At 42.3% G+C, this 12,717-nt stretch overlaps 1 protein-coding gene across 1 annotated transcript in view; it reads right to left on the reverse strand.

Moving 5' to 3' along the window:
* Nucleotides 1–7,078: 7,078 nt before the first annotated feature.
* LOC136573620 (alcohol dehydrogenase 1-like) overlaps nt 7,079–12,717 on the reverse strand; it is a 33,627-nt gene continuing 27,988 nt past the window's right edge. Inside the window, exons 7-9 of the mRNA XM_066574892.1 lie at nt 9,461–9,596; nt 7,706–7,844; nt 7,079–7,226 (exon numbers count right to left, since the gene is read on the reverse strand). Coding sequence (XP_066430989.1) covers nt 7,202–7,226; nt 7,706–7,844; nt 9,461–9,596 — 300 coding nt within the window. The 3' untranslated portion in view covers nt 7,079–7,201. The remainder of the gene's footprint in view (nt 7,227–7,705; nt 7,845–9,460; nt 9,597–12,717) is intronic.

Genomic DNA, 12,717 nt, shown 5'->3' on the forward strand with positions numbered 1-12,717 from the left:
CCTCAAGATTGACGCTACCATCAGCTGCTTCTGTTGAGTCCTCCCGTTCATCGATGGAGGGAACTCCAACAGCCAAGATCTCAACACCTACGGGCCCAACCAATTCAGAAGCTATCACAACCTCAATATCCGATTCTCTCTTGCCCCAAATACAACTTATGCTTAAGAGAACCTCTGACGACATAACATCCAAACTCACTAAAGAGATTCGAGACCTTGGCTACCGTACAGCGGCATTGGATGACCGGATGGATAATGCAACGACGGTCCTCGAATCCCATGAAAAAGAGGTAGATCAGCTCCATGAAGAAATCTTAACCCTCCACAACAAATTAGAAGATGCCGAAAATAGAGCCCGAAGAGATAACCTGCGGATCCGCGGTCTCCCAGAATCCATCCAAGACCTCCAATCTACCACAACAGCTCTGTTTCAAGAACTTTGCCCCAATATACCAATGGAAAGGCTGGAAATGGACCGAGTTCATAGGGCATTACGAGCCCACAAACCAGGAGGCCCCCCAAGGGACATAGTTCTTAAAATGCATTACCACCGCACAAAAGAACAACTTCTCCGGGCAGCTCGTTCCACATCTAAACTCATATTCCAGGGACATGAATATCAAATTTTCCCTGACTTAGCTCCCTCAACGCTAGCAAAAAGAAGAGCCTTCAAGCCCTACTTGAAGATCCTACAACAGAAAAGAATTCAATACAGATGGGGGTTCCCATTCCGTTTAACCTTTACCTTCCAGGATCCCACACTATCTTATCCACAGAAGGAGCAAGACGCTGCTTTGAAGATTTGCAATTCCCACAACCGGTCCAAGAGTCCCCAACTAACTCACAACCCTCAAGATCACCCAGGAGATTCGTCAAGAACGATAAAGACCCATGAACCTCAATACAGACCTGCCTTTGAGCAGGAGACTCTACTCATTGTTCTAAAGGTTTCCCCTCGAAAAGTTTATACTTAAAAAGATTGACACCTTCTTGGACTCCCGGACAAGCCGCTACGTGGTTATGAGGGGGGGAGGAGGGAGAGTGAGGGGGAAAAGGAAATAGAAGACAGACCTAATGTTTTTAGCCCTACAAAGACTATCAGCAGGACCCGGACATCTTCCAGGGACGGAGTCTTACCGCTAACCCGTTTTGCTGCTATACTAGGTCTGATAAATATCATTTCTCCCTTATCTAGAACTAGATGTTAATACCTGGGACACGTTGAATGTCTACAAAATATAAAACCACAGTCCCACAAGACTCCACATTACTTGTATATCTACTCCCCTTGTTTTTTAAACCATGGTTTTCAGTTTTAGTAGCAAGCCCACCACTGGGGAGTCGAAGAAATTTGGGCGTCAGCCTCTATCGACTTCCCAATCAATACATGTAAAAAATGTAGTAGATAACTTGTACCTCCGCCCCCCCCCCTACTTTTTCTTTTTCTTCTTCTCTCTTCTCTTCCCTCTCCTTCTTCGCCCTCTCCCATTGGTCTTCCTCTTCCCTTCTTCCCATCCCCCCCCCACAAGGGGGTCTCCTTACCCCTATTCTTTTAATTGCATTGTAACTTTAAGTTCCTCTCTGGCACCTACCCAGTGTGCCGTTTCTGATAGTATTCGCTGCTATGTTTACAAAAGCAGCTCCTCATGGACAAGCTATTTGTCATATACACAATGTTATTTCACTATGTTGGCCATTCTCTCCTTCCCCCCTTTGTTCTTCGCCTCCCTCCTCCTCCTCCCTCTCTCTCTCTCTCTCGGGGGATAGACATCAGAGTGCTCTCCAATTACTATAACTCCCCAAATATCCTCCCATGGACTTAAAAATAATCTCGCACAATGTGCAGGGTTTCAATTCCCCCAGCAAACGATCCAAAGCCTTCCGTTATTATAAAAGCATTCATGCTGACATCGTATGCCTACAAGAGACCCACTTCTCGGACCATTCCTCCCCACGTTATCTTTCTCCTCATTACCCTATCTTCTTTTCGGCAACAGGGCCGTCTAAAACAAAGGGAGTGATGATCTGTTTTGGTCGCTCTGTCCCGTTTACTCACACCTCCACTACATCGGATCCCGAGGGCCGCTTCTTAATCCTGACAGGAGTTATTCAGGATGTCCCGATTACTATTGTAGCATATTATGCCCCAAATTCAAGACAAATCATTTTTTTTACAAAACTACTAGAAACAGTAGAAGCCAACAAAAGTGGTACAATTATTTTATGCGGAGACTCCAACTGCATATTAGACCCGAACCTGGACAGAAACGCAGTAATCCTCCCAACATCTCATATAAACCCACAACACTCCATTTCATATAACTTTAAAAAGCTCCTTTCACAATACCACCTTGTGGATTCCTGGCGGGAAGCTAATCCCACGGTTAAAGACTTTACACACTATTCTGCTCCACATTCTCTATATAGAAGAATTGATCACATATTAGTACCAGCTTCATTTTTACCACAAATATCACATTCTAAGATTCTCTCGGTCCCCTGGTCTGACCATAGTCCAGTTTCCATCACATGTGATTCATTAATGTCAAAGCCCACTAACACCTCCTGGACTATCAATGATTCATTACTGGCACATCCCAACATAGTGTCCTCAATAACGCCTCAACTTGAGGAATATTTCAACCTCAACAGCCCTTCCGACGCATCTCCTATCTCCCTATGGGAAGCCCATAAAGTAGTACTTCGGGGCATAATGATCCAGATATCATCACGGGTTAAGCGAGAACATTTACAAAGACAAACAGACTTAGAGAAGAAAGTACTACAATTAGAAGAAGTTGCTAAAAAAACACCCATCACGAGATAATGTTAACATGCTTATGCAAGCTAGGACAGAACTAGATTTATGCATCACGGACATACTTGAAAGAAAAATACACTGGTCCCGACAGCAATACTACATTCTAAATAACAAACCGACAACTCCGCTAGCTCGAAGACTACGCGCAAACCCTATAGCAAGCCCTTTTGTACGGCTCCGCACAAAGCATGGAACAATCACGGCAAACCCATTGACTATAATAACTGAATTTAGACAGTTCTAAACTATACTCCCAATCACAAAACATGCCAATTGAACAAGTACACACATACTTAAGAGAAACTACTCTTCCCACCCTTCCAGAGACATTTATGGAGCAGTTGGCTGCAGAAATCACTCCAGATGAGGTCAAAAACGCTATAAAAACACTGAAAGTGAACAAACGCCCGGGGCCAGACAGCTTCACTGCCACTTATTACAAAAAATTCTCCCCGTTTCTCCATACCCATCTAGCAAATTATTTTAACGCAATGCGAGACAGCCAACAAGTAGGACAAACATCATTATGGGCAGCTATATCAATGTACCCCAAGCCCGATAGAGATCCGCTAGACAAACAAAACTACCGGTCTATCTCCTTGATCAATATTGACCTAAAACTCCTCTCAAAGATCCTAGCCTCAGGACTAAATAAAATCTTACCATCCATTATCAGAAGAGACCAAGTAGGCTTCATCCCAGGCCGCCAAGCCCCAGATAGTATTCGCAGGATTACACACATTTGCCAAACTAGGGGCATCCCTGCAATACTACTTTCTCTAGATGTTTACAAAGCCTTTGATACCTTAAGATGGTCTTACCTGTTCTCAATCTTAGAACACTGGAAATTCCCCACAGAATTTTTATTCTGGCTACGAATTTTATATAATTCTCCTAAAGCCTTTGTCTGGTATAAAGGCTTTTGCTCTGCTAATATCACGATCCAGCGTGGTACGAGGCAGGGTTGCCCGCTTTCCCCACTCCTCTTCATTTTAGCTTTAGAACCACTACCCATAAAAATCCGCAATAATCCTGATATTAGAGGAATTGAACTTGCCGGGGTTCATCATAAAATTAGCATGTTCGCAGATGACATCCTTGCCTTAATATCAACCCCCCACACTACGATTCTGAATCTATTGACGGAGCTGTCCAGGTTCGGGTCAATCTCTGGCTTGAAAATTAACGAAACAAAATCAAAAGCCTTTAACCTCACCATGCCCTCATACACACTCTCTCAATTTCAATCCAACTTTTCATTCCAATGGATGAGGGGGTCACTGGACTACTTGGGAGTGCATCTGACTGACTCCTACGACTTGTTGTATGCACAAAATTATATACCACTCCTTCGCAAACTACGTCAACTACTAGAAAGTTGGAACCGATACCATATATCATGGATAGGAAGGGTGAATTCCTTGAAGATGTCCTTCCTTCCTAAACTACTCTATTTCTTTCGAGCTCTTCCAGTACAGGTTCCTGGACATCTCTTGAAAACACTTCAACAGATGACCCTCCGCTTCATCTGGAATAACTCAATCCCCAGAGTATCACGTTCCACTCTGTATAGGCATAGACAACAAGGAGGTCTGGGAACCCCGAATATAACTAACTACTACCAGGCAGCCCAGGTGGCCCAATTAGCCTCCCTACACTCCGCTATAAATGCCCCCCTTTGGCTCTCCATAGAGACCATGGAAATCCATCCCCTCACACTAGATTCATTACTGTGGATCCCCCCGACCTATAGACCCACTATATCTAATCCCATTATAAAACATTCCCTTAAACTTCGGGGAATCTGATCTCCCCTCACCTACCTCTCTTGCCACTCCTACGTAACCCCTTATTTCCACCAGGTCTAGACTCCCCTTTAGCTTTCCAAAATTGGACAAATAGAGGTTTCACCAAACTACATCATCTACTTTCAAAAGCAGGTGTGACAGCGTTCCCCATCCTACAAAAGAATAAGGACCTACCATCCTCAGAAATATTCCGCTACTTACAATTAAAAAATTGGGCAACTTCCCTACTGAAGAATGCAAAACCTTCATACTCCCTCACCCCTTTCGAAAAACCACTGCCTTAAATATTCACAGGCAAAAGGCCTCATCTCCCAAATATACTCGAACCTGGTTCACACCAAATTCCGCATACAATTACCTTATGTTGTTAGATGGGAGCGGGATCTAGGGGGGGGCTCTGAGCGAGGAGGAGTGGTCTCAGATATGGAAATCCACCAACTGTGGGGCCCGTAAAATATTAATGCTGGAGACTTCATATAAAGTTCTCCTGCGTTGGTATCTAGTCCCCACCCGAATGGCACATGCGGTCCCCGGATATTCAAAGAACTGTTTACGAGGCTGTTCGTCCCCTGGCGACATGCTCCATACATGGTGCTCCTGCCCTAGAGTCAAACGACTATGAATTAGGACGTACTCTCTAATCTATTCAGTAACGTTCCATAACCTGCGCAAAAACCCATGGGAGGCTCTACTGAACAAAAAAATCGAGAAAGTACCCCCAAACTCCAGAAAATTAATTTCATTTATCTTTCTAGCTACAAAACAAACAATCGCTCATTCCTGGCGTAAGGCTACTCTGGATTTCTCTGAAGTTAAACGCCGAATAAATTGGTATCTCATGAATGAAAAACTAACCTCGATAACGGGGGACAAAAGGGATAAATTCCTCAGTATCTGGACGCCATGGATAAACTATACCTTTCCCACAGCGGGGTCGAGTCTATTAATCTAAATCTGGATTCCTGGGACCTTTGACCCTTGGGGTATCGGCCCTGAGAGAGAGAGAATCCCCCCTCCCCCTTCCTTCCTACTCTTCCCTATACCTATTCTTTCCATCCCATATTGTGATTTGGCCCTGGCCAGACCATTGTTTACTCTTGAGTAATGTTTTTCCCGACAATAACAATGAAAATGCAACGCACGATAACATCTGATTGTCATTTCTTTTTATTAAAAGTTCATAACATTATTGATAAAAGGCTGGTAGCCATTATACTGTAACATGATGAACAATCTATTGATAATACTGTTGCTATTAAATGTACTACTGAAAATTCAATAAAAATTATTGTTAAAACAAAAAGGGGGGAGAGGTCACTGGTCTCCTCTCTGAACTTGTGGGGGTCCGTGTCCCCCCGAGCCCAGAGATATGTCTTTTTTCTGGAATATTGGACGAAGAAAGCTGGCAGCACTACATTAAAAATGTTTTGAGAGAATCATTGTTCCTCGCCAGAAAGACGATTGCATTGCGGTGGATGGATCATAAGAACCCCTCACTCTCAATGTGGAGGAAGTTAGTCAACTCAGTGGTGTTATATAATTACATAGTCTACAAGGGACGTAAGTGTCCTGGGAAATTTGAGAAAGTGTGGGGACTGTGGTGTAATTCCCCCCTGACATTATATTCACCTCAATTAATGTCTACACCTATACAAAAGCTTTAGCGTACTCCCTAGAGGGCCTGCATTCTGGAGATGAGACCTGTGGTCTCTGGGACTTTGCTTGATTATCTAACCAGACTTTATGAACTTGTTTTCTCATTTCTGATGTCTTGAGGAGGCTAAACCTCCCTAATGCCCTAATCACACAGTAATGTGAATTACTTATGTGCTGCACTTGTATGTCAGATTTCCAAAATTTAGCCTGGTCATTAAGGCTCAAACAGGCTTGTTCTCCACTTTTGGGTACCTCTCAACTGAGCGCCTTTCTGTTTAACTCTTGCATCAATGATTATTGGAGTTTTCATTTAACAGGAGTTTCTTTATTTGACTGGCCATTAAAAAACCATTGCTTGTGTTCTTGATATATTTCTATTAAGAATCTGACACAAGTTATATTATTTCACAAGTGTTGCCATAATGAAAGACATTTGACAAAGATTACAATGCATAAGACTAGAGATGAGCGAACGTACTCGGATAAGCACTACTCGTCCGAGTAATGTGCCTTATCCGAGTACCGCTGTACTCGTGCTGAAAGATTCGGGTGCCGCTGCGGCTGACAGGTGAGTCGCAGCGGGGAGCGGGGCAGAGCGGGCGGGAGAGAAGGAGAGAAAGATCTCCCCTCCGTTCCTCCCCGCTCTCCCCTGCAGCTCCCCGCTCCGCAGCGCGTCCCGAATCTTTCAGCACGAGTACAGCGGTACTCGGATAAGGCACATTACTCGGACGAGTAGTGCTTATCCGAGTACGTTCGCTCATCTCTACATAAGACTAATAAATACTGACATGCACATGCTTTAATTTCAACTTAGATCAAAACAATTTATGGAAAAATAAAGAATTTTTTAATCCAAAATATTCCATTTTCTTTTACTGTAGAATGGATAACGCCAGGCATAAGCGAGACCTCCTGTTTAAAGCATCAGGACTGTACGAATGCTGAAAGAACACCAATTAAAGTTAGTTTGTGAAGTTACATATTGGTTTACAGCATGTATGTATGTATCTATCTGGCTAACTTTGTTTTTTGATCATGTCTGTCTATCTATCCATCATTCCTTCCCATCACTGTGTTTAGAATATGAAGCTCTATTACATCTGTGCATTCACACAGAATCTTTCTACTTTCCATTATTTATCCGATTTCTAATGCTTACCAAAGGCGTAGGTACTGAATGACTGGAGGATATGATTGTATAATCTGTATTTGATTAATATGCAAGATAATAACGATAAAAAGGACAACAGCCAAATTCAATATCCGTTTTGTGGATTTAGTATGACTAAGTAATTGGGACTAATAATTGCTATTTTGTACATGCCAGAAAGGACCATATGCATATAACACATGTACTGTTACTGTACAAATTGTAACAAACTGGCAAAGTTGAATACAGTTTCAATGTTTGCTTTTTTACCTTTGTCCAGATCGCAAAAGGTGAAAGCCCTCATTGATGTGGTCAAATGGTAAGATATGACTCACTAATCCATCCACATTAAACTTATTTGACAGGTAATCGGCAACTAATCTGGGAACACAGTCTTTGCTTTTCCAACCTGGAAAATGAAAATAAGAACTTTGTCATTAACTAACTTCATAAAGACCAGAGTGTTTTGGTCTTAAAGGACCAGATACTTTTTAGGAATCTTACCCATTTGGTGGTTTTAGAGCCCCATTTATTTTCCTGGCGTGTCAAAATTATTTTTGTTGCGGTTTCCCCTTCCCCACCACCCTCCCTTCCCCGTCACATGTGAGCGATTTTTAAATACCTTTTTTCACAGAGTTTCTTTTCTGTTTTTTTTAGTTTGTTTGTTTTTCATTTATTACAGGTAATGTGTACAAAAAGTTTACTACTTTTGCACAATCTAAGCACCTTTTTTATTTAACAAATATTTTTTGTGCTGCCACATTCCAACACTAGAGCTTGTTTTTGCATGACAGCTTGTAGTTTTTATCAATACCATTTTGAGGTACAGTATTCATGACTTTTTGATTACTTTTATTCATGTTTTGGGGAAGCGAAATGAACAGAAAAGATCCATTTTTGAATTTGTTTATGGAATTTAGTATGCTGGATTAATAATAATTATAGGTTGTTACAGATGCGGCACTACCAATTATGTGTAGCTTTTTTGTTATTTAGATTTTTTCAGTATTTAAAGCATTGTTAAAGGGGAAAAACTTTAAAAAATTGTATCATCTGCTGGTTAAAGGCAGAGGGGGGATTAGATGAAGAAGTGTCGATCTTTTCTGGGAAAATTTAAAAAAGACACTCATATGTGACAATCAGAGAGCAAATATGCTGTCTGATTAATAGGTGGTGTGATAAAAAAAAAGCCCATGTCACCCCTCAAACAGATCCTTCCATGGTGCCTGCTCTTTCTTCTTCCTCCCCATTTGTATGCAGACTTCTATATCAAAGCAGTAAATTCAGTATTCCCACCTGCACGTAAAAGTGCTGCAGTTTTAGTTCTATCGGCACTATGGATACACCTTTTGGTGTAATTTTAAAGTATGATGGTAAAACTGACAGAACTGGAGCTTCAGCTTTTTGAATTAAAATGGGCTCTCTTCTTCCAAAACTGTAATGACCTTTTCCAGCAGACTGAACAGAACTTGTCCTAATCTGTAGGGGGTTGAAGTGAACTTAGAAGTCTGTTCATTTATAAGGAAAGATTACAGGCTATCATAAGTAGTACTGCATTTAGGCACCTACTGGAAACGTATAGTATGCTACAGTAGGGAACAAGGAATCTTCAGTGCTCTGCAGTTTTATTATCAGGTTACTCTAAAGATATCAGCAATGCAGGTTAAATGATGGTAAATAGCCCAATCCCACTTCTGAGACCCAGACACTACCACTACCAAATCCTGAATTACAGCCACATATGAAAGTTGTAAGTTCCTGCATATAGCACATTCCATTAAAGTTTATGGGAGACATGTGTGGCCACTTTCCATATCTTCTTGGCTGGATAAGATCATTGAATGACCATCATTGAGGCTGCGTGATGAAGGCCCAAGGGCACTTGCCCCATGTGGTCTGCCTATAACCTAGCACTGAATAACAGTTCTCATAATATTACAGAATGATTAAGCAATTCTCTAAAATAAATCAGTAAAGGCACTCTAAAATGAAGGGTTTTTTCAAGTTTTATTGGCCACTTCATACCTCCAAATATGCTTGATTTCCACGTACGACCTGTAAGTAGCAGATATGGATCAAAAGTTATGTGTGTGTTTGGAGGCGCCTCGCCTATGATCACACTGGTTCCATATCCCATGTGAGTACACTCCAATGCAGATTTCTAGTTTGAAGAAATAAAACAAGTCAGATAACAATCTTCTGAAAGTGCAGCCTGTTGTGTTCTGCAGATACTAGTCTTGATTAATACAGGCACAGATATAAAAGGATTTACAAAATATAAAAATGACACGCATGAAGAATTTTAAGAAATCTGATGTGGCATAGATGTTTAAAAAATAGATGTATAAAACTTTACTTTTATTCAAAATCCATAAAAAATATCTCATAGAAGCAGAAGATAAAAACAAAAGAACACTTTTACACATTTCAAGCCACTATCACTGAACATAGTCATAATGTGGTTTTTAAGTTGCTGCTTCACAAATAAAAGCAAGAACCACCCCTATACATATGACGAATAGTTAGTTATCCTTTAGATGTTATTAACTAATTTATTATTATATTACTCATATAACATGGGGGCGTGGCCTGGATGGCTCTGATGGTGGACAGCTTACTGTGAGCTCTGCTAAAAGAATATCATTCTGAGCAACCCACAGGAACTATAGAGAAGAACAAATACTCACAACAGATGCCAGAAGACAGTGAGCACCTAGCAATGTAACGGAGGAGGCAAACGAAGCCCGGTCCTAGACGCTTGACGGACTTCTTCTCGGCGCGCAGTGGAGAAGAGGAGCGGGAGTTAGAAGATGCGACAGACAGCGGCCAGACTGGAGAGGAGCAGGAGGCGGCAGGCAGGGGGGACTTGGCACACAGAAGAGGAGGTAAGTGCGCTTCCTCCTGTCCCTAGTCTCCCACACAGGGATATCATGCCCAGCAGTCACTGTCTCCCCCTAAGAAACCATTGTTAACAAGGAGGAAGATGACAGGGAAGGGAAAGATGGCCCCGCTCAGCACAAGGAAGAAGGGGGAGGAGACTAACAGCTCAGCGTCATCTTATGCTTACCTTACAGCACAAGGGGAAGAAATAACAACCATAGATTCCCCCAGCAATAGCCCAGAAAAAAGAAGGCAAAAAATGGAAGAAGCCACATCTGACCCAACACACATTATAACAGCACTGATAAGGACGCTGCAGATCCTATTCTCGATATAGAGTGCACTAGCCAAACAGCATCTGAATACTTTATCAGAGATATGGTGTTGGCACTCAGAGGCTCACTTAAAAGTGACTTAACCGAGATTAATACAAGAGTTAGCTCTGCTATAGCAAATCTTGGAGGCAGGGTGGACCACTTAGAAAACAAAACAGGCAAAATCACGAGTGCGCACAACAAGCTGATAGATGCTCACTACAAATTAGAAGAGGAGGTTGAAGCGCTCAAACAAAAAATGGCAGATCTGGAAGACCGCAAAAGGCGCAATAATATTACATTTAGAGGAATACCAGAATCAGTGCGGCCAGAAGAGCTCAATAAATTTACAGGCTCCCTAAGCACAAGAATATTCCAGATAATGCTCCGAGAGACGTAATCGCCAGAGTACACTTCTACCACATTAAAGACGAGCTAATGAAAGCGTTGAGAAATTGAAAAGAATTACCCCAACCATACAATAACATCAAACTATACTCAGACTTCTCGCAGCTGACCATGCTGGCGCGGAAAAGATTCTTGCCTGTTACGGCTATTCTCAGAGAACATAAAATTCTCAACAGATGGAGATTTCCCACTAAGCTTATTATCAATAAAGATGGCACTACCAACATCATTACTACACAAGAAGAAAGTATATCTCTCTTAAGAAAATGGAAACTCCCCAAAATAAAGGAAAAGGGTGACATCCGTAAATGGCCGAATTTTAAACACCCCAGTTCACAGCCTTCACTAAGCGGGCTCCGACTAAACCCAGGCCCCGAAAAGGCTCATTTCTGGTAAAAACATACAAGATGGCTACTCAAAGTATAAGACCCATCTGTTTGGTTACAAACTGTTTGATTTTATCCCTACCCTTCCAAAACAGGATCCTCTATCAGGACAATCTCTCTCTTGAATTCTAGTGCATAGTCAAATTAACCAGGGACTACTCGAGCATACCCTTTTGAAAGTAATCTTGACTCTCAAAGCTTACTCCTTAAAACTAAAATGGAGCTGAACATCCTGTCTCTAAATGCAAGAGGTCTCAATACACCCTACAAAAGATCAGCTCTATGGAGAGAAGCCAACACCTCTAAAGCGGACATTGTCTGTGTACAAGAGACCCATTTTGCCCATGACAAGATCCCTAAACTCTCTCAACCTAGATATCCTAAGATATTCCTAGCCAATGCCTTGGGAAAAAAAGGCGGGTGTAATGGTGGCTATTAAAGAATCAGTGAACTTCCAACTAATTGAGGAAATAGCGGACATTGAAGGAAGATATCTCATATTAGTCTGTAAAATTATAGGCCTCCTCATGACCCTAATCAATTTGTATGCTCCAAACATGAAGCAGATCAGATTCATGAATACAGTGATGAGGAAAATTAAAAAGGTCCAGCAGTGTAACCTTGTCATATGCAGTGATTTTAACGCAATAACAGATGCTGCCTGGGACTCCAGCTCTTCAGGCAGAGGAAGGGGCCTAACTAGAGATGAGCGAATATACTCGTTTCGAGAAATTACTCGATCGAGCACTGCGATTTTCGAGTACTTCCGTACTCGGGTGAAAAGATTCAATGGGCGCCGGGGGGCGGGGGGAGGCGTGGCGGAGCGGGGGGTAGCAGCGGGGAACAGGGGGGAGCCCTCTCTCTCCCTCTCCCCCCCCCCACTCCCCGCTGCAACCCCCCACTCACCGACGGCGCCCCCCGAATCTTTTCGCCCAAGTACGGAAGTACTCGAAAATCGCGGCACTCGGGTGAAAAAGGGGCGTGGCCGAGTAGGTTCGCTCATCTCTAGGCCTAACCTTATCCGCTTTGATGCATGAAGCAAATTTGTTTGATTCATTCACATGTTTAAATGTGAATTCTAGAGAATATACCTTTTACTTATTTCAACACAAATCATTTTCTAGAATTAATATGTTCCTGGTAGACTTTCGACTTTCCAATTCTTAAAAGAGTACAAGAAGCCAAAATAGGCACGACTTCATGGTCGGATCATGCTCCAATCACTCTCAAACTGAGGATGGGTCCCCAGTAGAGATGAGCGAACCTACTTGGTCACGCCCCTTTTTCATCCCCG

The sequence above is a fragment of the Eleutherodactylus coqui genome, chromosome 7, assembly GCF_035609145.1.
Source record: "Eleutherodactylus coqui strain aEleCoq1 chromosome 7, aEleCoq1.hap1, whole genome shotgun sequence".
NCBI lineage: Eukaryota > Metazoa > Chordata > Amphibia > Anura > Eleutherodactylidae > Eleutherodactylus > Eleutherodactylus coqui.